The sequence below is a fragment of the Ciconia boyciana genome, chromosome 3 (genome assembly GCF_034638445.1).
Source record: "Ciconia boyciana chromosome 3, ASM3463844v1, whole genome shotgun sequence".
Taxonomy (NCBI): Eukaryota; Metazoa; Chordata; class Aves; order Ciconiiformes; family Ciconiidae; genus Ciconia; species Ciconia boyciana.
In genome coordinates, this window is record NC_132936.1 from 124183949 (window position 1) to 124206339 (window position 22391).

Below are 22391 nucleotides of genomic sequence, written 5' to 3' on the forward strand. Positions count from 1 at the left end.
ATACAGAGAAGCTATCTTAGAAATAAAATTGTATGTAGGATATTTTTCTGTGAATTGATTTGAAGCAATTTTTAATTAAAATTTCTATCCTTGCAATGAATACCAATAATAGTTGTGGTTTTAAGGCGTCATTTAAAAGTATTCCTGTTTGTCAAAAATGGAAATTCACTCTTTTGAATATTAACCAGTTCTCCTCATGCTTCAAAGTATGAAAATATTTCTGTGAAAGTTAGAATTTTATAGTAATTGACGTGTGCAGTGATTAGAGCCCGTGAAGAGGAAAAATGGAGATGTTTTTAGTAATTGCATCAAGAGGCAAATAAAATGTCTCAGGTCAGAAAAGCATCGCTGCCAGTAAGATAATGAGGCAATGTTTTGTTTCTGTGTTTGTTTTCCTTTTGTCAAAACAGTTGTGTGGCATGGACCAATTCTGGGGTATTGCTTTAAGAGCACAGTCTGGTGATGTCAGTCGAGCGGCTATCCAGTATATCAACTCTTATTATATCAATGGTATGAACTGTTTTTTGTTTGGTTTTCTGTTTGAAATGTTTTAAAGAATATCTAGCGTTATCCTCTTTTTATATTCTTAGTATTAAAATGCATAGTCCCAAAGTTGTGCATCTATAATTTACTTTAACTGATATTACAGGTAAAACTGGTCTGGAAAAAGAACAGGAATTTATTAGCAAGTGTATGGAGAGTCTGATGATAGCTTCTAGTAACCTTGAGCAAGACTCTCATTCGAGTCTGACCATTATTGAAAGAGGACTCTTAATGCTGAAGACACACCTGGAGGCTTTTAGGAGAAGGTAAATAGCTCCATTGATGTATTTGGATGCAGAATTTATTTACATTCCTCTTATCATAATGATAAATGAGTTATGAGTTATTATTAATTTAAGAATTAGTTTCTTTGGTTTTCTTTGTGTAAATTAAGGATAGTAGTGGATAATTTTGAAAGGTAATATATAAGGTTTAAACAGTTACAAGAGTTGGCCCTTGTCCTTGTATAAAGACATAGGGATGTGGTTCATGTTTTCCCATCCCTCACCAAAGAAACTTTTTCAAAGTTATTTTAGTTTTATTTGAAAAATAGTGAGGATATCAATAACTTCCTCTTATTTTCAAAAAACAGTGAATAAAGGTGCAAGTTTTGTCTTTCCTCTCATTGTTTGTCAAAAGTTTCTGTTAAACAGGTTTTAACAAAAATACTTTTTCAATTTTTTTACCTGCTTCCTAAGGTTTGCATATCATCTGAGACAGTGGCAGATTGAAGGTACTGGTATCAGCAGTCACTTGAAAGCCCTGAGTGACAAACAGTCACTACCACTAAGAATTGTATGTCAGCCAGCTGGGCTTCCTGACAAGGTAGTTAAAAGCCCTTTTACAAGTATATCCTACATTGTTAAATTTCGGTAAGTCCACTGTGCCCTTTGAAAAATAAAATACGTGTTTTATTTCAGATGACTATAGAAATGTATCCTAGCGATCAGGTGGCCGATCTACGGGCAGAAGTCACCCATTGGTACGAAAATTTGCAGAAGGAGCAGATAAATCAACAAGCACAGCTTCAGGAGTTTGGCCAAAGCAGCCGCAAAGGGGATTTCCCTGGTAAGCTATAGAAGATTATGGTCTTTTTCTTCCCCAGATATCCTAAATAAGCAAGCATTATGATCTCTTTTCTTCTAGCTGTAGTTACAGTTAGCATCACCCTCACTTTTAGTTAATAGCATTGTTTCTTAAGCACTACCAATTATTTGAAATAGCAAAGAAAATGTAGATCTGCCAAAAGTTCTTAGATCTAGCCAAGCTCCAAGTCCCAACAGACTTTCCCCCCCATTATTTTTCTTCTCATTGTTATTTTAATTACACTGTTTTTTGTAATTTGGAGACTCTGTTACATAGAACCTTATTCTACGTTTTGTGAAATTTATACATTTCTGGCTCTGCCACTGATTCAGAATTTGAAGTCATAATTCAGATTCATAATTTATACCCTACATATATGTATTCCAGTCAGTTGTAAGATTTTCCTTACTCCTGCAACTGCTTTTTAATTCCTGATCATCCTGTAGCAAAAATAATCATTCATCCTCTTTTGATGCTCTTAATTTGGAATGTCACCTTGCTCCTAGGATGGTCATTGCTTGCTTACAGTCTGATGAATGTGCTTCCTGTTGTTGTTCCCTTTCTTTATGTGTTTTTGAGTGAATGAAAATTTCTGCTTTATCCTTTAGGAGGAGGACAGTTTCTAAATCCTGCTGATGCTATATATTATAGCATTCTTATCAGTTACTGCTGCTCAAAATGTTACTGTTTTCTGAATTATTTTCTCTTCAATGTTTTCTTTCTTTCTCATTATGAGCAAGAGTTGGCATGTAATGCATGTTATCTGAACAAATTCTGTCCATGAACATCTTTTTCCAACACCACTGACCATTAGTATATGTGTAAACATGAATCTGACTCTCTTTTCATAGTTTAACAACTTTTTAAAAAAAAACGTTTTAATGAGACACACCGTCAGTAAACCAGACTGAGTTTTAGACATCCTAATCACCTTCTTTGTGAAATTGTTTTCCAGCCACTTGTCAGAAGCTGTTTTAGTGCAGAAACTATCTTGTTTTCCACCAAGTGTAGCCACATAGGAGAAATTTTTATTTTTGTTTTAGCTGTGATTTTAGAAACACATGATTCAGAAAATTCAGAATTGCAGTCCTACAGCAGCTGCAGTTCAGTCATGTTATATATGTGCAATGTCTTTTGTTTTGTAGAATGCCTGTGCTGATATCCATAATTTTGTACACTTTTTGTGGATGTTGTTTTATTTTTTCTGTATTTATTACACTAATTATTAACATACCATAACTATGGGAAACTGGAGAACCATAAAATTTGTATCTGTCAGTTGATAAACTCAGTGTCCTTTGCTAGGTTTAAAACCTGTATTAATGCCTCTAAGTGCTTTGTCTTGTAATTGATGTCTGCGTTGGCTGATAGATGCATAAAATCCTGTAAGAGGCTAAATCTCTTATTAACCAAACTCCTGAAGAAGTGTTTCTGCGTTGTTCTGTGCATGCCACCGTGTGTTTGGAATAATCTAGTCACATGATTTTTACTTTTCAACTGCTAATTTTGAGAAGATAGGACTGAAACTGAGAGCTGCGGTTAAAGCCTGTAGTTTTACTCAACCATACCCTATTTTGGGGACTGTTTTGTATAGATTAAAAAAAAAGAAAGGGCTTTCTAATAACATTTTCTTGGTTACAAAGATCTCTGTGAATTATGGTTCAGTGTATTGACTGTTTACACTTCAAAACTTGGGTCATTCTGCATCACAGGAGACATGTATTGTAAGGTACATAGCACACACTTCCGTCTCAGTGACCTTTTACTGCGTCCATTTTAGTATACCTGTATTAGTTAATCTACAACAAAAACCCAATTCCTGGTTAGGAACCTGAAATGGTGATTATTTCATCAATTTAGTTAGAAATCTGAGCAGAGTTTATCAAATTCCAGTAAAAATTAAAGGCTCATCATATCAGAGTACAAGTTTTTCTCTTGCCTTTTCCTTACAGAGCTAGATCTTGTTGTGCTTAATTGGGTTTTAGTTGTTTTCTCAGGTGGGATTTCAATGCCATGAAATAGATAGACATAACAGAATATTTGTATCAACTTTTGGCTCTTGAAATTCTAGACTTGCACTTTTTTTTTTTGCTACTTTTGATTTGTTTCATCTGTTGTTAACTGACTGGCACTTGCACACTGTTGGCCTCCTCTGGTGCTCTTGTTAGCCTGCCTTTTCACCACTGTGTAGATGGCCATTTCATTTCTGGCATCTTTGCACAAAGTGTTACTTTCATTTTCCTGCTCTTGGGATGCATGAACAAATGGTAGGTCTGAAGTGATACCAGTCACATCTAACGCCTGTTGTCTTAAAGGGAAGTTTAGTTTGAGAAGATGAAGACACCGAAAACTAATGTTTAACAGGTTGTTACAGAAGTGAGCTAACTATTAATGTGGAAAGTGAAGCTGCAGGTTCTGAGATGGGCTAAAAGAACCTTAAAGCATTTATTAGTTACAGGTACATTTCTGAAGTTTTTGCCATCATGCTTCTGTCAAGGGAATATCCAAGAATGCCCACTAGCCAAAACTTTGGGAATGTATCTGTAAATAGTAGATGCATTCACATTTACTAATGTTCCTTTTAACTCTTTCACTATAATAAACGTTTTTTTTTTTCCATTTACCACATAATTCTTTTGAGATCCCAATATCTATTGTAACATCTCTTGCTCGTTTGAAATCTGCATTGCCCAGAGAAATGTGAGATTGCATTTGCTTGTCACTCAGGTTGGTTGTTGTATTCTTTCTTCTGAAATCTGTTACTAGTTTGCTGAAGTGCAGAGGGTGGTAGATTTCTGTATTATTTTTGTGGATGACGTGTTTGCCTGCCTTTATCTGTTTGAAATTATTTTGCCTGACTGCATTGATAAGTTTCAAAGGAGCCAGCTGAGGAGGATGGGAACAGTGGTAGATACGTGAGATTATTCCCAGCTCCACATAAAACCTTCATGGTTTTATTGTTAATTGACAGATGTCTTTGGAGGGCTGCTGTCTATCCAGTTGTTCCCAAGAACATCCCAGAAATTTTGTTTGGGCAGGATTTGAGGATCATATGTATTTGCCTGATACCTCCATTTACCTGGCAGTCCCATCAAAGTTACTATGTGTACATCTCAATGGATTGCTCTAGTTTGGAAACGTCAGCAGTTGGGTGCGTATCTCAGCTGGTTTGGGGAAGCATCACCTGGATTTATTGTGTGCATACATCAGCAGAGACTCTGAGGCTGCAGACTGCGGGTGACGGGCTTTCAGGAATTACCAGAAGCAGTAGGCTGACTGCACGTGCCCTACACCGTGCATGTCTTTACGACAGTGAAAGAATGAAGTTGAGGTTCGCTGCGTATACATAGGCTTTTTTTGTTTTAACCCATAGTCTTTGAATACTATGTTCATGTAGGCAAGTAATGGACTGTTTTGAAGCATTTTCAGGTTACAGAGCTCTGAGTACTTCGTAAGATTTCTGTAAGAGGTTCAAAAAAATTGAAAAAGCCTCATTGAAATCCCAGTGTTGAACTATAGTGGGAGTGTAAGGCTGCTCTTCACTGGTGTGGAGGACCAGGGCCTAATGTTGGAAAAAGTGTACTTGTAAGAACAGTGGCCGAAAACATAGCAAATTTCAATCCATGACAAATACCTTTGTGCACCGGAATTGGTGGTTAGAACTATATGAGTACTCTGAGGTATAAAGTCATTGTGCGTTGTGATTCTCGGTTACCGCTTGATTGTCTGCGCCAAATGAAATTAAATTCTTAATCTTTTAATTGTTCGGATTTCTTGTTCAATGTTGAGAATTCTTTGAAGGGTGTTCTCAGTTTTTCCTTTCTGAAGTATGTGGCATCTTGAGTTCCAACTTACATTTAAGTAAGCTTAATCATGGCTTCTTTGCCTTTGCTGACTTTATCACAGGTGTGTGATACAAAGGGATGTTGTTGATGATCACAATCATTTTCCATTATCCTTCTCTGGCATAGCATAATTTACTACAAAATATGAAGGCATGTTTTAATCTGCATTGTGAACACTTTTCACTACAAGATTGGGTGAACTGTTACTGAAAAGGTTATTTCTGAATACATGCAAGTAAATTTAGTTTAACGTAATAACCAGTTTTCACAAGGAAATTGCATTATCTTTTTGCCTCATTTTAATTGCTGCTGAAGAGTGTACTATTAAAAATGAGTCTTCACACTTTGATGAGAAAATGAAACTATGATTCCAGAAATTTACTGAAATATGTTTTCATCCTAGGTGGCCTCATGGGACCTGTGAGGATGATTTCATCTGGGCATGAACTGACAACCGATTATGATGAAAAAACACTTCATGAATTGGGTTTTAAGGATATGCAGGTATTACCAGCATATAGATAGCAGTCACTGACAAAGATTGCTTGATACGTTGCTTTTGTCTTGTGCAGCTGATATATGTAGTGGTGGTGGAAGGTATACTTTTCTTTGGGAGCATCCTACAGTTTTCTGAAAGTAGTTGTTTCACACTATCCAATATGTGCCTCCTGTAAGCTCAAACTAATGCCATCGGTCCTTGCTGCTGTCGGTCTTTAAAATAATTAATAATTTTAAAAGCCTAATTCTAGTTATGTTAGCAGATGTGAAAACTCAAGGAATAAAAGTACAATTTTATTTTTTTTCATTCGTCAAGGACCAGTGAAACCAGAATCAAATACCATATTTTGTCTGAATTGTTGAACACATACTAATTCCATAGTAGCAGGTACTAGCTCTCTCCTTTCACAGATTAAATCTGAACCATTTTTTAATGCTCATCTGGAATTTTTTGTCTCAATTCAGAGTTCCAGTTAGAGTGGTCTGCTTATAAGCTTGCTGAAGTCAACAGTATGGAAAAGCCAGATTTGATTTGTGAATGACATCATGACTGTTTTAGGGAGGTGGGACTGTAAAAAAAACTTACCAGCAGATCTTCCCATATGTCCTTTCTATCTAAAGGAAAACTAAACTCATACTGTACACCTTCAGGGCTCTGCTAACATCCTTTTAGAAAGATTATCACTGGCCGATATGCTAACATGTGCCGTTGCTGGCTGTTAGCAATTGTAGCGCTTAGTCTATCTAGACTCATGTGGTTCCAAATCGGATGATCTGTTGGACTACGTCTTTGATTGTTCATTAGTTCTTTTTGCTAAATGGGTTAATTCAAAAGCAAAACCAGTTTTTAAAATAATTTTTTCTTATAACATAGATCATTTTACAGAATTGAACTATGGTGCAATCAGATGGATTCTTATGTTTGCAGAACTTGGAGGAGCAGTAGCATTCAGTTTGAATGGCTGGGTGTGATCAATATATGGAGGTGATAACTAGTCAGCAGGAACAGTTCATCTGAGAATGGCTCTCCACAACATGGTTATGCCAGTGTAACAAACGTCTGCTTTTCCAACCACACTACTATTTGTGTTGCTACGCCCTCGCTAGCATTTTTCTGGCCCTTTGAGCCAATTTATCTCATTTTTCCTCTGGATTAGTTTTTGTGCCATTTCATTAATGTACTGAGAAGTCAGACCAGTACTAGAGTCTCCCCAGCCTGAATGGCAAAATAAGGGATGAGGGACAAGGAAACAGGACTGTCTACTGTAACAACAGCAAACAGTGTATGCAACTACACCATGAATGCCTTAAGCGAAAGCAAAGCCAAGCTTTAATTATAGCAGTTGCTCAAAATGCTGGTTAGTAAAGATTTGACAACAAAGATATTGGTGTATCTTTAAGTTCTTAGTTCTAATCCTGTTGAAAACATTCCATAGTTTTAGCATATGAATTTTTAAAATTGTCTCTCTCCTCCTTGTTGTTTCTCTCTGTTTCTAGATGGTGTTTGTGTCCCTGGGCGCACCAAGAAGAGAACGTAAAGGTGAAGGTGTTCAGCTTCCAGCATCCTGCCTACCTCCTCCTCAGAAGGACAACATTCCAATGCTTTTACTCCTGCAAGAACCTCATCTTACCACGCTTTTTGATTTGTTAGAGATGCTTGCCTCTTTTAAGCCTCCTTCTGGAGAAGTGGCTATGGAAGATAGTGAGGTAATTTAGAGTAATTTTATTAGAATAATTACATTTAAGTCTTATTTAATTGGATCTATTTTTCCTACCTAGCCTACTTCTTGTGTACTCTATCCAATTGCTAGATGTGCTTATTCTCTGTATATTCGCATTTCACGTATGGTATGATCATTATCATGATTTTTCTGATTTTCTTAGCAACATTGTTCTGATATATTTTAAATGTTCTAAATACTGTAGAAGCTATAAAAAAGTAATTCTCAAGAATATTGATTATTTAAGTAGATGTGGGGAATAATAATGGGAATTGGCTTGAAGAAAGTTTGTGAAGGTTTTATTGCAAAAACTCAAGTTTTGTGTCTTATATGCCATCATTAGCTTGTAGGAAATTAAATAACCACTAGTGTATTCGAACCAGTAGTTTATTTTTAAGTTTTATTTACACTCAAATATTTCAAAGTATGTGATACACTGTAAAGATAATGGAACTTAGTTTCTTGCAGGTTCAGTGAGACTTCAACTATCATGTTCTATTTATGGATTTACATTAGATAGGAAACAGCTTCTTAATTAAGAATAAATAAATTTTTTGGACTTTGAAATCTTAGCAAGGTAATTTTCACAAAGAAGTTCACAGTAAGAATGGTTGTTCTATGGTTTGTCAGAGCGCAAGATGTGAAGAACTCCATCTCCATGCAGAAAACTTATCCAGACGTGTCTGGGAACTGTTAATGCTTCTGCCAACGTGCCCTAATATGTTGCAGGCATTCCAGAATATTTCGGATGAGCAGGTAAACAAAGAATGCTTGTTTCACATGTTTATTGACATGGATGTTTTGGTGCCTAGTGTTTTAGTTGAATTTTCCCCAAATAGGAATGTTAAGTAGTAATTATGTTAAGTAGGCTGAGGCACGAGTAAACCAAATAAACAAACCTAATAATTCTTATGAAATGAAACTAAACATAGATGTCAGTTAGTTCCTGAAGTTTGTTTTTATGGCTTTTTTTAAAAAAGTATTTAACAAATGAAAAGAATAGTCAGTACTAACTGTCGCGATCTTTTGGTTTGAATTGAAACAGCAGTTTCTTCAGCTGCAGCCTTGCTTTAACATTATGACTGTTATGATAGTAGTCCTTTTGGTACTCTCTTCTATAATTTCAAAACATGGGTACTTACCTAGTTGTTTTCTTGCCCTATAGATGAAATTTTTTCCTCTTTATAGTTGTTGAAATTACGTATTAACAGTTTTTAGCTATTACGGTTCTTTATGGACACACACATCAAAATTTTGGTGGAAGTTATAATTTAGAGTACAACATTTGTCTTTCTCTAGTTTAAAATTGTGTGTACCTTAGCTTATAGCAATGTTGGAGGTTTACTCAAATTTCATTGCTGAATTCACATTCAAATTGTTAATTGTGTATAGAAATATGCTTGAAATTGTCTAATTTCAAATAATAGATGAAATTAAAACCCAAATAATTTGTCCATGTCACTTTAAAAATCCTCTCCATGCATTTTTTAGATAGATCAGCATTACATATAATTGTGTTAATTGTTTTCTGTCTTTTTTTATCTTTTAAGGGTAATGATGGTTTTAGCTGGAAGGATCTTCTGCGAATAAAAAGTGCCCATAAACTTTTGTATGCCCTGGAAATTATTGAAGCTTTGGGAAAGCCCAACAGGAGAATAAGACGTGAATCTACGGTAATAGAGTTTCTTGCACAGAATACATGTTTTTCTCTGTGAACCAAAGTATATCTTGATGAGTTATTTTATAGTATTTTAATTCTTTAAGTGTTTTTACAATGAATTGTTCTTGCTTATCTTTAGGGAAGTTATAGCGATCTTTACCCAGACTCAGATGATTCGAGTGAAGATCAAATAGAAAATAGTAAAAACACGTGGAGCTGCAAGGTTTGATTTTTCTACAGTATTCTGTGATACCTAATATAGTTTTTTTAAAAAGATATAAAATGAAAACCCATTTAAAGCATTATCTATCTTAGAGGTTTTTATCTCAAATTTAGGTATAACATTTTAAAGTTTTTCTGTGTTATCAGACCTGTAAATTTCTCATAGTTGTGTACAACTCTTTCTTTTGTTTTTCATAAAATATCCAGCTGAATAGTTTATCAGATTTTTATTTATTTATTTATGTATTAAGGTTAGATTGGTGTCTAACTGAACTTAGTGATATGTCTGTATTTGTTTTTTCTCACATTGGTTCCATAATATACTTCTAGTTTGTTGCTGCTGGAGGGCTCCAACAGTTATTAGAAATTTTCAATTCTGGAATCTTAGAGCCTAAAGAACAGGAATCATGGACTGTGGTAGGTGTTTATTCACCCTTTTTCTCCAGAATAACATAGCTGTCCTGTAAAGACTTACATTACTTTCAGCCTTTGTTATAGTTACTTTTCTATAGAAAGTGAAATAAATGAATTCTATAATTGAAGCCACCAGAGTCTATGCAGTAGCATCTTTTTCTTGAATATTTTATATTCCTGGACGAAGTTATTTTCTTTAAAAAAAAACCAACCAAACAAACGTCATACTTGTGCTTTTTTATATTTTAAAACCACCCTTTGTATTTTTCTATGTATTTTTAGTTTAATTTTTTGTCCAGTCTTAAAAAATCCTGGTTTGTAGAATGTAAAATTGTAGGTCATGGGAACATCTTAGAGAAAAAAAACAGTCTGAGTTCCATCTTTAGGAATGATTGCAACTGCTTTGATAATACTATTGCATATCACACTTTGTTTTAAAAAGTCAAAATTTGCCAGATTTATTTTTGCCTTTTTTCTGCTTGTTTTGGGGAAGGTTGTTATTTGGAAACTTTTATTATAGTCTGTTTTAAAAGCAGTATTCTGTTAGTTATCTTCCCCTCTGAAGAGGCCAAGAAATATCATTTTCTCTTGTTGGCATTGAGACAAAAGTGGTAACATTGTGGCTGCAGCGTTAATAGAGTCATTTTTCAATAATGAACATTATTATTAGTCGTTCCTATATAATGTCTTTTTCCATCATTATTCTATTATTAGTTTGAGCTAAGTTCATGTCATAATGAAAACTTTTTTATTAGAGTTAATTTTTCTCTTTTATTTTCAATTCTATGGTATTTGATTTAAAAAAAAAAATTGAAATATCCCAAGCTCTGAGTCATATGTACATAAAAAGAAGTAAATGAACAAGCATACACATATTATGTATAAAACTGATGATAGTTACTGGAATGTTAAAAAGAAGGCAGGTACATGTTTTATTAAAAGTTTGATAGTTTTTAACTGATTTTGATGTATTTGTTCTAAAATTATTTCAATATTAGAAACGAGTTGTCCTTCTCTCTATTCAGTATATAAACAAAAGTTTGTATGATTGCTTTTATTGGTCTGTCCAGAAAGTATGCACCACACTGCGAAAATAGGAACAGATTCTGCAACTGAGTGCCTTAGTACGGAGTCCTGACTTATGTGTGTATAGGTGCTAGATAGCTGATCTGCTTCACGGGTTGCTGTGACATGGTGCTCTATTTTTGTTAATTTTACTCTCATAATGCACATTCTGCTGGTGGAGCTGAGCAGGTGCTATGTTTGGCCATAGCCACACAGCTGAGAGCCATGAAAACTGATCTCAAGAGTTACTAAATGGATCAGTGGTTTCCATCTAACAAGAGATGTTACAATACAAAAGGGTATTATTAAACTAGTATGTATTGTCTCTGCATGGTTAAGTATATTCAACTTGAAAGCACTTCTGTATACCATACTTTATACCCTGTGCTATAGTTGAATACAATGCAGGAAAGGCTCTTAACTGTTGAGCTTAACTCCTGTACTATTTCCTCTGTGTTATTTCATGCACTGAATAATAGAATGTCTTGAATGCACCTGTTAATAGGACTAGATCATGAAAATGTTTTCATTATAAGTAGCAGCTATTTTTATAATACCCTTCCTCTTTAGTATCTGTTCTGGTGAGGTTTTGCCAGTTAGTTCTAGCTATTTGTCCTTTATACCTTACTTAAGCTTTTCATTTCAAATTCCATAGTAGGGATAGAATTATTTGTAAAATATATCTCAGAAAAAATAAAATTTAATTTTCTTCTTATTCGCAGTGGCAGCTAGACTGTCTTGCTTGCTTGCTGAAGCTTATATGCCAGTTTGCGGTTGATCCTTCAGATCTGGATTTAGCTTACCATGATGTCTTTGCCTGGTCTGGCGTAGCAGAGAGTCACAGAAAAAGAACGTGGCCAGGCAAATCAAGGAAGACTGCAAGTGACCATGCGAAGGGCCTTCATATACCTCGTTTAACAGAGGTAAGAGATGGACACACAATGGACCCACAAAGTGTGTCCGTTTTGTGAACTTTAGAAAAATGACTCCTTTGTTGTGTGAAGCCTTTATTTTGGTAATAAAATAAGGTAGTGGAAAAGTTACTAATATTAATCTATATCCTACATGTTATTCTCCTCTAAAAAGTATTTTAATTGCTTTAAAACTGGCAGTTTTAAAAGATGGAACCAAAAGGTTTTTTGGTGATTGGTGGGCACATGAATTGGGAATTCAGAATTCCAGTGCTTTATCCCTATTTCTTAGATTTTGTTTTCCAAATTAATTACTCCTTTTTTTATGGTAACCTGTTATATGGGCTGTCCCCATCCTCACTAAATCCATTTTAGATGCCTTTAGTAAATACTAAAATAACTTACTCTACGAAGGATATGTGAGTGAGTGTATAGTAAACTTACCTAAACCTGTAAACCTTCCTACCAGATTCCTGCATGCTAGTTTCCTAATGTAGACCAAGCAAATGTAGTGTTTTCGCATCAGAGATGCGTTCACTGTAAATTGATTGCTCTTGGGCACAGGACCAGCTTTGATTGCCAGAAAGTGGAGATCTGAACTGTGAGCTGGAGCCAAACTTCCCATTTGTCATTCTTATACGTGGAAAGACCTTAACTATTCTATAAGTATTAGGTATTTTTGAGAAAACAGATCCCTAAATTGCCAAAGCTACTATGAGATAGGGAAATTATCAAACGTATTAAATTTTTCAACATTGGCTATGTGTAAATGCTGCTACCAGTTTCTGTAACTGGTTTCAAATTTTTAATTGTCATTGATGAATATTTTTTGACTGCAGTGGATTTGCTGTTTAAAATAAGACCTTCTTCAGACTTTGATTTGAAAATTCTGTGTAGCCTGTCAGAGGCTCTCTAAAGATGAACAATTTAAGTGAATGTATAGCCAATAAAATGTGTTGATCACAGAGATGAGTGAAATTTACTTATCCAACCTCATCCTCAACCCTGTCTCCTCAAGCCTAAGATTTTTAACAGGAAGTGAATAGTCTATGCTTTTAAAAAAATACTGTGTTTTTACTAAAAGGATTGAATAAATGGTTGACTTTTCTATTCAGTTAAATTGTCTTTCTTAGAGAAATAGAATGAAATTTTAGCATCTAGACTTAGTCGATGAAACACGGGATTTTAGATCTGCTTTAATAAAAAACAATGTAAGTTTTAACTATGGAGATGCTATGATTTGTCTTTTGCTCTTCCTCCCTCTACACAGGTGGGTTTGTTTTAGATTCACACAGTGTGTATAATTTAAAAACAGATCAAAAAGCTTGTTGTTATATTAACTGTTTTTTTTTTTCTTTTGACTTCAATTTTTAAAGGTGTTTCTTGTACTTGTCCAGGGAACCAGTTTGATTCAGCGACTTATGTCAGTTGCTTATACATATGACAACTTGGCACCTAGGTACAATATCTTTTTATTTTTGTAATAAAGCTAATCAAGTGTGCACATTTTCATCGCTGCTTAAATAAAGTAAATAGCTCTTTCAGTTGTAGTCCCCCTATTAACACCCATATCAGAAATTTAAGTCTATAGGCATTAGACTTGCTTTTCTTAGTCACCTCTTCTGGTAGTTATCCTACCTTTATAGGAGGAGTGAGAGCCAGGAGAGTGGCAAGAGCTCTCAATGGTCAGGGAATAAGACATGGAGCAACAAAATATATATGATATGCTCTCATAAATTCTCATGCCAAAACTATTTCTTTGTTCTGTCTGTAGCAATTAGCATTCTCAATTTCAAGGCAGCGTAAAGGAGAAATTAAAATTAATTCACTTTTAAGCTGCTTAGTCATCTGCCAGTTTTGACTTATTTTTCCCATCCTAATAACATTAGCTTGTTACTACTGAAATGCTGCTTATTGTTTTAGCGAGTGTGCATGTACTGAAGGCAAAATTTTACCTTCAGAAACGGACTGTTAGGGATTTTTGTCCTTTTTGCCTTTTGTCCTGAGAAAAGCAATTCTGTGTAAGACTGCATTGTGACAGAGTCGGACTGATGGTGGGGGGGTCAGGGTTTTTGCTGCATTTGGTGTTGTAGAATTACTTGATTCCAAGTAACAGATAGTGTGTTTTTACCATATTTTTAAAAGATTGTTAAGGACATTCAGAGCGTTTCCAGTCAAGTCTGCAAGTGTGCCTAACGTTAACCTCTAGTTGAGTTGCAGGAATAATTTTAAATATATACAATATGGTTTTGGTTTCATAACCTTTTATTGTAATTTATAAAAATGTAAGTAAATAAATACAAACACTTAAAATTTGTCTAGAGTTTGCAACTGTTTGTTCAAAGTGCGGTTCTCTATGAAGAATACTAGCTTTCTTCTTCAGTTTTTAGTTCCGTTTTACATCTTCTCTTTTTTGGATAAAATAGAGGGTTTGTGGGTGTTTCTTCTTGACTTTATCTTGTAGTCAGCAAGGCTTTAAGGGCATGGCTTGAAGATTTTCATAGCTTTATTGTTGTTGCTAATGTTGAATACTGCAAGAAATGAATTCTTTTAAGATTAAAATCTTAGTTTTCTTAGTGGGTACTTAAGAGTAACTGTGTTGGTACTTGTGTGTACTTGTATTTCTAAGTGATAATCTGTTACGTTCTGTGATAAAGTTCAAATGGCTTTATCTTCTTCCTGTTCAGGGTGTTGAAAGCTCAGTCTGATCACAGATCAAGACATGAAGGTTAGTGCTGCAAAATAGCTATCTGTTATGAACTGATAGTAATGAAAACATATTGAAGATAACAAATTACATGTTTGTTTTATTCCACCATTAGAATGCTATAAAATTGTGTTCCTTGGTAGTTTTAGGGCTGTTATAATCTAGGCGGGAATACGCAGAGAGGCTTTCCTTCTCCGGAGATTGTTTTATATGAATTGAAATTTTGTACTGTAGCTATGCCTTCGTCTCCAGAAGAGCTGTTTTTGCTAGGAAAACCAGCTGTATTCTTATCTTCCAGAGAGCAGCATATATAACACCATGATAGAATTGCCAATAGTCACCTTTATTCTCGTTTACAGAAATCATTCTGGGCCCAGAATTCCTTGGAGGTCCCCCATCTATCCCTCTTCTGGAGGTTTCTTACAAAAGGTCTAAATGACCTGTGTCAGATTAAGTCTGTATCACAGTAATTGTCAAAAGTACAGCACAGGCATGCATAAATATAGATATGTCCTTCTAGGCTTATATGTTGCCTTCAGCTTTTCCACTTTGTTCTCCCCTGCGGATGTTCATGTCTGTGAACTTGAATCCTCAGTAAATGCTATGTGTCACCTACTAACGTCATACTTTTAGCTGTTGAGAAGAAAGGAACAGATATTAGTTAGTCCAGAGAAATGTTCATGTTAAGACATGATGCAACCCGGTAGCAAAGTACCAGCTTACTGCTTAAGAAGTAGAGATGCAGGAAAGGATTGTGCCCCAGATTGGTAATACTTAGAGTAATCTAATTTAATTGTCATCAGTAGTAAAACGGTCAGTATTTAGTAAGCATATTGGTGAAATTCTGAATTTTGGTAGTATCTTACATGCCAGTAAGGATTTAGTCTTGTAGGTTAGTATGACTGAAGTAAATGTCGTATGTGCTAGAACTATGCAACTCTTCGACCTAAAAAGCCTCTTTTGTTAGTTACAGCGTGATTTACTCTTACCTTATTTCCTTTCAGTCACCCATTATTCAATGTGGCTCTTGGTGAGTTGGGCTCACTGCTGTTCCTTGGTGAAATCCAGTCTGGCGGATAGTGATCATTTGCAAGACTGGCTAAAGAAACTTACCCTTCTTATTCCAGAGGTATGTTCAAGGAGAAGTTAGTGTATTACTAATTAGTTCATAATATGGAACAAGATTAACTTCAGTTTCAAGCTTCCATTAAATTCAAAACATGTTGTTTCCTGCTAAAAGTAGGCAGGATCTGACTCAGTTACTTGCAATCCTGTTTAAGAAATAATCATTTGTAGTTAAAGTACCATGTAAGATGGCACATTTGTGGTTGATTGCAAACCAGTTTATAAACTCTCATCTTTGTTCTTGGCTTCTGTTTGAAGGTAATTTTTTCATTGTAATTTGTTGAAATTTCTGGGTGATGCCCTCTAACGTGGATTAAATATACTTCCCCCATTATATTATATTTTCAGCTACGCTTTTTGTCACAAAATGAGGTGAATGAGAATCGATATAAAAATGTTCATCATTACCAAATCTTTGCTTAGCTTTAAGTAATTTTTTCTCATGTAAGAAAAACTTGAAAATTGCATAAAGGTATGTATAGTAGAAAATGTTTGTATTTACTAGTGATTGCTTAAAGGTGCAATATAGACATGATGTGATAGTTATTGTCTGTTGCTTTATTACTCAACCACAGAAAAAGCTTACATGCTGACTCCATTTAAAAACCCTGGGAAAAAAAGAGTGCAAACTTCCAAAGCTGGATTACAGATAGTCTGGGGATATTTTTCTTAAGAAAAGAATAAAAGAAAGAAGAAAATAAGTCTTCTAGTGAAATTAAACAAATTAACCATATAGTTAGGAATGAGTAAGTGTAGGTTCCAGCATCACATAGATTTCCCTAATTTGCCCAGATGTGGTATTTTCTATTTTAGTAACTGGCTGTAATCTTTACTGTAGAAAATATGTAACTCAAGAGACGGCACAGACAAATCAGCTTTTTTGTTAGAACAGTATCTTTTGCGTTTTTCTGTAAGTAATTTAAATGTATGTTATTTGTAATAAGTGTTTTTAGAACGACATATTCTACCTTGATAACCTGATAGGTATTATGAGAGGAACTTAATGATGTACACATGAAAGAAAAGTCAAAAAAAAGAAAACAAATCTTCTGAATAATGTCTGTAATAATTTAATTCTTTTATTTTTCATAAAGACTGCCGTTCGCCATGAGTCTTGCAATGGTTTATACAAGTTATCTCTCTCTGGTCTGGATGGGGGAGACTCAATTAATCGATCCTTTCTGCTGCTGGCTGCATCAACGTTATTAAAATTTCTTCCTGACGCTCAAGCTCTGAAACCGATCCGGGTAAGAATTTAAAAAATTATAAGACTTTATCAAAGATCTATTTAAACTTACTTTTGTTAATGTAAAAAGAAAAAAATGATACCACATATTATCATTATGTCTGACACGGTGTTTCTGATACACTGAGATATTAAGGCTTTTGGTTTAGATGCTTCCAGAAACTTCACAGAAGTAGTTAAAGCTGTGACACTACAGTAATTTAGAGCTTGCCTGTGCTTGGAGAAATGCAGAATAGCATTTAGGAAGTGCTCTTGTTCTGGAATTTCAGTGTCCACGTAACACACTGTTAGGGAATAACAGTTGTGTTTTCAATATATGCCTCGATTTCCCTTTTAAATGTAGGTAAGTCCATAAATAAACCAGTACATTGTTTTACGTGTACATAGGTACCCTCTGGTGTTGTGGCTGAATGTTATTGTTCCCCAGTCAATTGCTGCTGGTTTTCTGTTGGAGTAGTATTGCCCTCACAGCTCTACTAAATAGGAGAGATTCTGTGGATGCTGTCAAAGTTACTTCAGGAGGAGTTCTCACTGTTAATGGTATGCAGGTTAATAGAAATGGTTTGAACCAACCTGGACGATTTTGCCTAAAGTCAGTTAGGGATTGTAGACCTAGCAATGCACATCAGGGGAGGCTGTGCTAACTTCAGCTGATGTAGCTAGATCTGAAGGAGAGCACTTGTATGGCGGTGAATTGTGAACCTGGATTTTGGGTGTCTCAGGCAGTTGTTCTTGTGACCCTGTGTGGCATTTGATTTCAGGTGAGAGTGGTTCATTCAGTTTAAGTCTGCTTTCGTTTTAAACTCTGTTGATATTAAAAAAACTGAAGCTACATTAAAACAATCTACAGAAGATTTTGCATTATGTGACTCGTTTTCAGAAGAGTTTAAAATTAGAGTTGTACTAACTGGTGTTGAATTCAGCCAAAGTTTCTCATGTTTTATCTAGTCTAATACTGAACATTTTTGCAGTTTGCAATGGGTAGGATGGAGTCAATACTATTCTAAATTTTTTTTAAGGGTCTGGCAGATCATCCTGACAATCCTTCAAGAAAATTAATAAATATTGCAGAAGGAAAAGAGAACACGCACTGTTACTATTGTAAAAGTCATTGTTGTTGTACTTGGCTTATCTTAAATAGGAGCTTGAAGGAAGTAATATTCTTGTAACAGTTACTGTGTTTACTACTTTTTTAAATACACAGTTATTTTGTCTCATGTACTTCAGAACAAAAGCAATTTCTTTTCACAGATAGAGGATTATGAAGAGGAAACAGTGCTGCGACCAGGTTGTAAGGAATATTTTTGGCTGCTCTGCAAACTGATTGATAACATACATGTCAAAGATGCAAGTCAGGTAGGTTTTGCTTTGCATTCATATGAATGTTTCCTTTTTCAAATTCGGGTATTCAGACCACTTTTGCTTCAGTATGAGGCGTTTTTACTTAAGATACGGTGAACTGCTGTGAACAGCTCTTGGATCTTTCCCATCTCCCAGCTTTCCCTACTCTTTGTTGTGTATTTAGTAGCTCTTGGTCAAAGGAAACTTCAGATACTGAACCTGTAGAGTCAAGAAGGGGGAAATGGGTATAATACACAAAGAATGTGAACTTAGGTGAAAGTAACAGACATTGGGAATACTGTAATTATCTGTGAGATTCACTGTTGATAATTTCAATGCACTCTAAGGAGGGGGGCAATCAAGTATTTGACTAAAGCTGAAAGAGGAAAAACATTCAGTTAACAGCCACTTAGCACAGGTTAGAAAACTTATTCACAACTTCTGAAGCATCTCTAAAGGCTTAAAGTTACCTTTTGGGCAAACTCTGCAACTGCTTGTTGCTGGCTGGTGGCCCTACATAAATCTCTCTAGTTCATTCTCAGTGTTGTGGCAGGAGTGTGGGAAGGGAAGGAGGATAAAACCTTAATTCTAATTTCTCCAGCATAGAAAAGTCTTGTCCTCTCCTGACTCTGGATGTTCCCAGTAGAGCCAAAAATTTTGCTCCCCTGCCTTGCTCTCCTTTTCTGGGTGCAATAACAAAATTTCATCCAAAAGCATAACCATCATTTCAGACTAGGCTTATAAGTTGTAATTTGTGAAGTACATAATGACTTTCCATTTATATTCCATTTTCTTTATTTTTAATCAGACGACACTGCTTGATTTAGATGCACTAGCAAGACATCTTGCTGACTGCATTCGGAGGTAAGGTTTGCTAACAGTAATTTCACTTGTAAGTTGCATTATATTTATTGTTAGTGGGACAGAGTTTTAACATTTCTTTTGTATATATGTGCATATATAGCAGAGAAATCCTTGACCATCAAGATGGTAATATAGAAGATGATGGACTTACAGGACTACTTCGTCTTGCAACAAGTGTTATTAAGCACAAACCACCCTTTAAATTTTCTCGCGAAGGCCAGGTAAGAAAAGGACACTGAAAGACGGCAAAGAGATCAAAATAGTGTCATCTCTTGTTACTATACTTTCTTCATTTCACCTGTTTTCCACGATTTTGATTTCAGCACTCAATATATGAGAGTATATCATATTTCTAGCCTTAGGATGATGGATAAAAACACACATATCATTCCTTTATTAAAAAGTAGCACATACAGTCCCTTCCCTTTCTAACTATATTTAATTTCAGGATAGAGTTCTTAGAGCCTAGAAATTTTATTTATTTTCATTTGTTATCTTTAAACAGTGGCAGACACCTGTTACAAGAATATTACATTCCACCTGTGCTTGTAAGATGGGAGAGTGGCTAGGCAGGGGAAGTTGCTAAAAAATTTCTACTTTGTGTTTTGGGGCCACATTGTCTAAAAAAAAAAAGAAAAATAAAAATTCCTGGTGTAAAAGCTGACTTAAACTAATGTTTTCGCTTGGTGTAAAAACTAATTTAAACTCATGGTTTTTTCTACAGACTGTACTGAGCTTATGTTTGGACTTTAGTGAGGTTTCACAAGGAAAATAGTCCCCTGTATCCAATTATGTTGTATATATCCTGTCTGTTTACTCTGTCTGTTATCATAAGATGGCCCTGAAGGTAATTTTACTGTCCAAAAGTTTTAATAGTATCCACACTGTGCACTACCTAACATAAAGTTACATTGCTGACAGCATTTTAAAAGACTACTGCTATGTAATTCTCCTGGAATAACTGTATTTCAAGTATGGAGAGCTTGCAGATTAAATTAGAGCAAGAATTCGATTCACAGAGTGCAGTGTGGAAGATGATGGAGAAATTAAAATAGAAGAAGTATGCAAAGATCAGATTTATGTAGCTTGGATATATGAAAGTATAAGAAGAAAACAAAAGGGAAGCTTAAGTAGAGAGGAGTGATACTCTACAGAATCCTAAAGTATGTTGCATGTACATAGTATATCATAGGGAGGACAGAAATTTTATTTGAAAAATGGATGAATGTGAACAGAGCAGTATCCACAACAAACTTCTCAAAAAGAATTTGGCTTTGCTGAGAGACAAGGACTTAGTGCATTTTCTGAGACTAAGTCATGATCTAGTATTAATTTTTTTAAATTCTGTGTACAATTAAGAATACTTATTAACTGCACATTATAAAGTGCAATTAGTGAAGAGTTTTGCATTGTGTTCAATGTAATAGAACAGGATTGTGAAACCACATGCTTCCCTCTGAGCAAAGGGTGGTGAAAAAATATCCAGGAAAATACACTGGCAAATACTGAAGATAGTTTAGACTTGCCCAGAGGATTCTGATGCTCTGCCGTGCCTTTTCTTCCCTACAGATTCCTTTTCTTACTAAGTAAACAAAATTATTGTTTGACAAATATTGTCAAACTTTAAAGGTCGCATTTTGTGACAACAATGGATACTCAATCTACCTTCTTTGATGTCTTTTATAGATAATTACTGCCTGCCTTATTCTCCACTAAGTGGACAAAAATACATTTTTAACATATACTGGTTAGCACATCTTCACTAGAAATGTATATCTTAAGGCCACTTTGATGGTAGAGAGATATATTTTTAACAAGATTGGGGGTTTGCGTTTAGTCTCTGGGCAAAATCATCTGTAGCGTTCTTTGTCTTCCCTGCTCCAACATGTCAGAAATCAATCGGCACAAATACAAGATTGAGAATTTTAATCAGAAAAAGATAGATCCAGATCCCTGAAGTTACTGCTTTTCTAGTCTGGGACACCTTAAGGTGGCTGGTGTGTTAAAACACCTGTCTGAAAAAGGCTGCAGCAGAGCACTAGGCTGCAGCTGAAAGCACAATCTAAAACTCCACTTAGTAGTGGCAGCTGGTCTGCTGATGAGCTGTAACATCTACACCTGACACATACGGTTAGGAATGAAAAGGAGTCAGACTGCTGTCCCCCCGATACAGCGCTAACTGCCAAGAAGTCAGGTATCTATTTATTTTTAATTTTATGCATTTTCTTTCTCCAAAGTGTGGAGAAATCTGGAAGGACTCTGTTTAACTCTATCGGCCAGAAGACCTCTCCACAATATTCAGCTATAGACATAAGACCCTGGTTATAAGATTTTATATTAAGACTATAGGAATTTCCCTGCATGCTGGAGCAAGGCTTTTTATGGTGATTTTGCTGTGTACTCTGCAGAAGGCCATTTTTTGAAATATTTAGAATTGAGTTAGATTTTACAGCAGAGCCTGCCTTTTAATGTTAAAAGGCTTCTTAACTGAATATACCTGAATGGGGAAATTCAGGAAGAACATTTTTTAAATTACAGTGTAGGAATTGTACAATGAAATATAATAGCTGGATTGGTAGCCTGTGCTCTACAAATGGGGGAGGAATTCTGTCCCTAAAAAAAATTCAAGAAGAGATCTTTGGGGGAAAAAGGCAATCAAAATTCTACAGACGTAGAGGATTTATTGTCTGATTATGTAGACAATTAAAATGATACACTACTAATATGATTTAATGATTAAATACAGTTTGTTAAGATTGCAGACATTTTACAGAAGTAGTGAAGTGTAGGCTATGGATCATGTCATCAGCCCTAGACATAAAGTATGCACATGAATTGCTGATTGTTTAAGGAAATTTGTTAAAATAGTGCTTTATAAATTCTGCTCAATTTCTTCTTTCATGGTCTCTCATTATACCGCTTAAATGACTAATTAGTAATGTTCACTTCATAGCTGAAAGGTGGAGGAAAGCCTTTTCACCATTCTGCACTTCTTTGAAGGTGCTGTAGTTGTGGAAGAGTATGACCACCTGTTCTTACAGACCTGTACAGATCTTTTTTTTTTTTTTTTGGTGGTGTGGGGTTTTTTTTGTTATCCTTTTAATATTTTACTTTTCGTTTAATTGTATTGAATTAAATTGGCT

The 22391-nt window shown here is 35.2% G+C and overlaps 1 protein-coding gene across 8 annotated transcripts in view; it reads left to right on the forward strand.

Moving 5' to 3' along the window:
* Window positions 1–22391, forward strand: part of USP34 (ubiquitin specific peptidase 34) — a 140726-nt gene that overhangs the window by 70768 nt on the left and 47567 nt on the right. For 7 of the 8 annotated variants that reach the window (XM_072857477.1, XM_072857483.1, XM_072857482.1 and 4 more), the window contains 18 exons: window positions 411–510; window positions 650–809; window positions 1242–1368; window positions 1464–1611; window positions 5878–5978; window positions 7470–7679; window positions 8324–8449; window positions 9244–9366; window positions 9493–9576; window positions 9906–9992; window positions 11777–11977; window positions 13342–13424; window positions 14653–14693; window positions 15677–15801; window positions 16892–17044; window positions 18295–18399; window positions 19193–19248; window positions 19349–19469. In XM_072857477.1, coding sequence (XP_072713578.1) covers window positions 411–510; window positions 650–809; window positions 1242–1368; window positions 1464–1611; window positions 5878–5978; window positions 7470–7679; window positions 8324–8449; window positions 9244–9366; window positions 9493–9576; window positions 9906–9992; window positions 11777–11977; window positions 13342–13424; window positions 14653–14693; window positions 15677–15801; window positions 16892–17044; window positions 18295–18399; window positions 19193–19248; window positions 19349–19469 — 2151 coding nt within the window. The remainder of the gene's footprint in view (window positions 1–410; window positions 511–649; window positions 810–1241; window positions 1369–1463; window positions 1612–5877; window positions 5979–7469; window positions 7680–8323; window positions 8450–9243; window positions 9367–9492; window positions 9577–9905; window positions 9993–11776; window positions 11978–13341; window positions 13425–14652; window positions 14694–15676; window positions 15802–16891; window positions 17045–18294; window positions 18400–19192; window positions 19249–19348; window positions 19470–22391) is intronic. The other variant, XM_072857479.1, reaches the window with a different exon arrangement.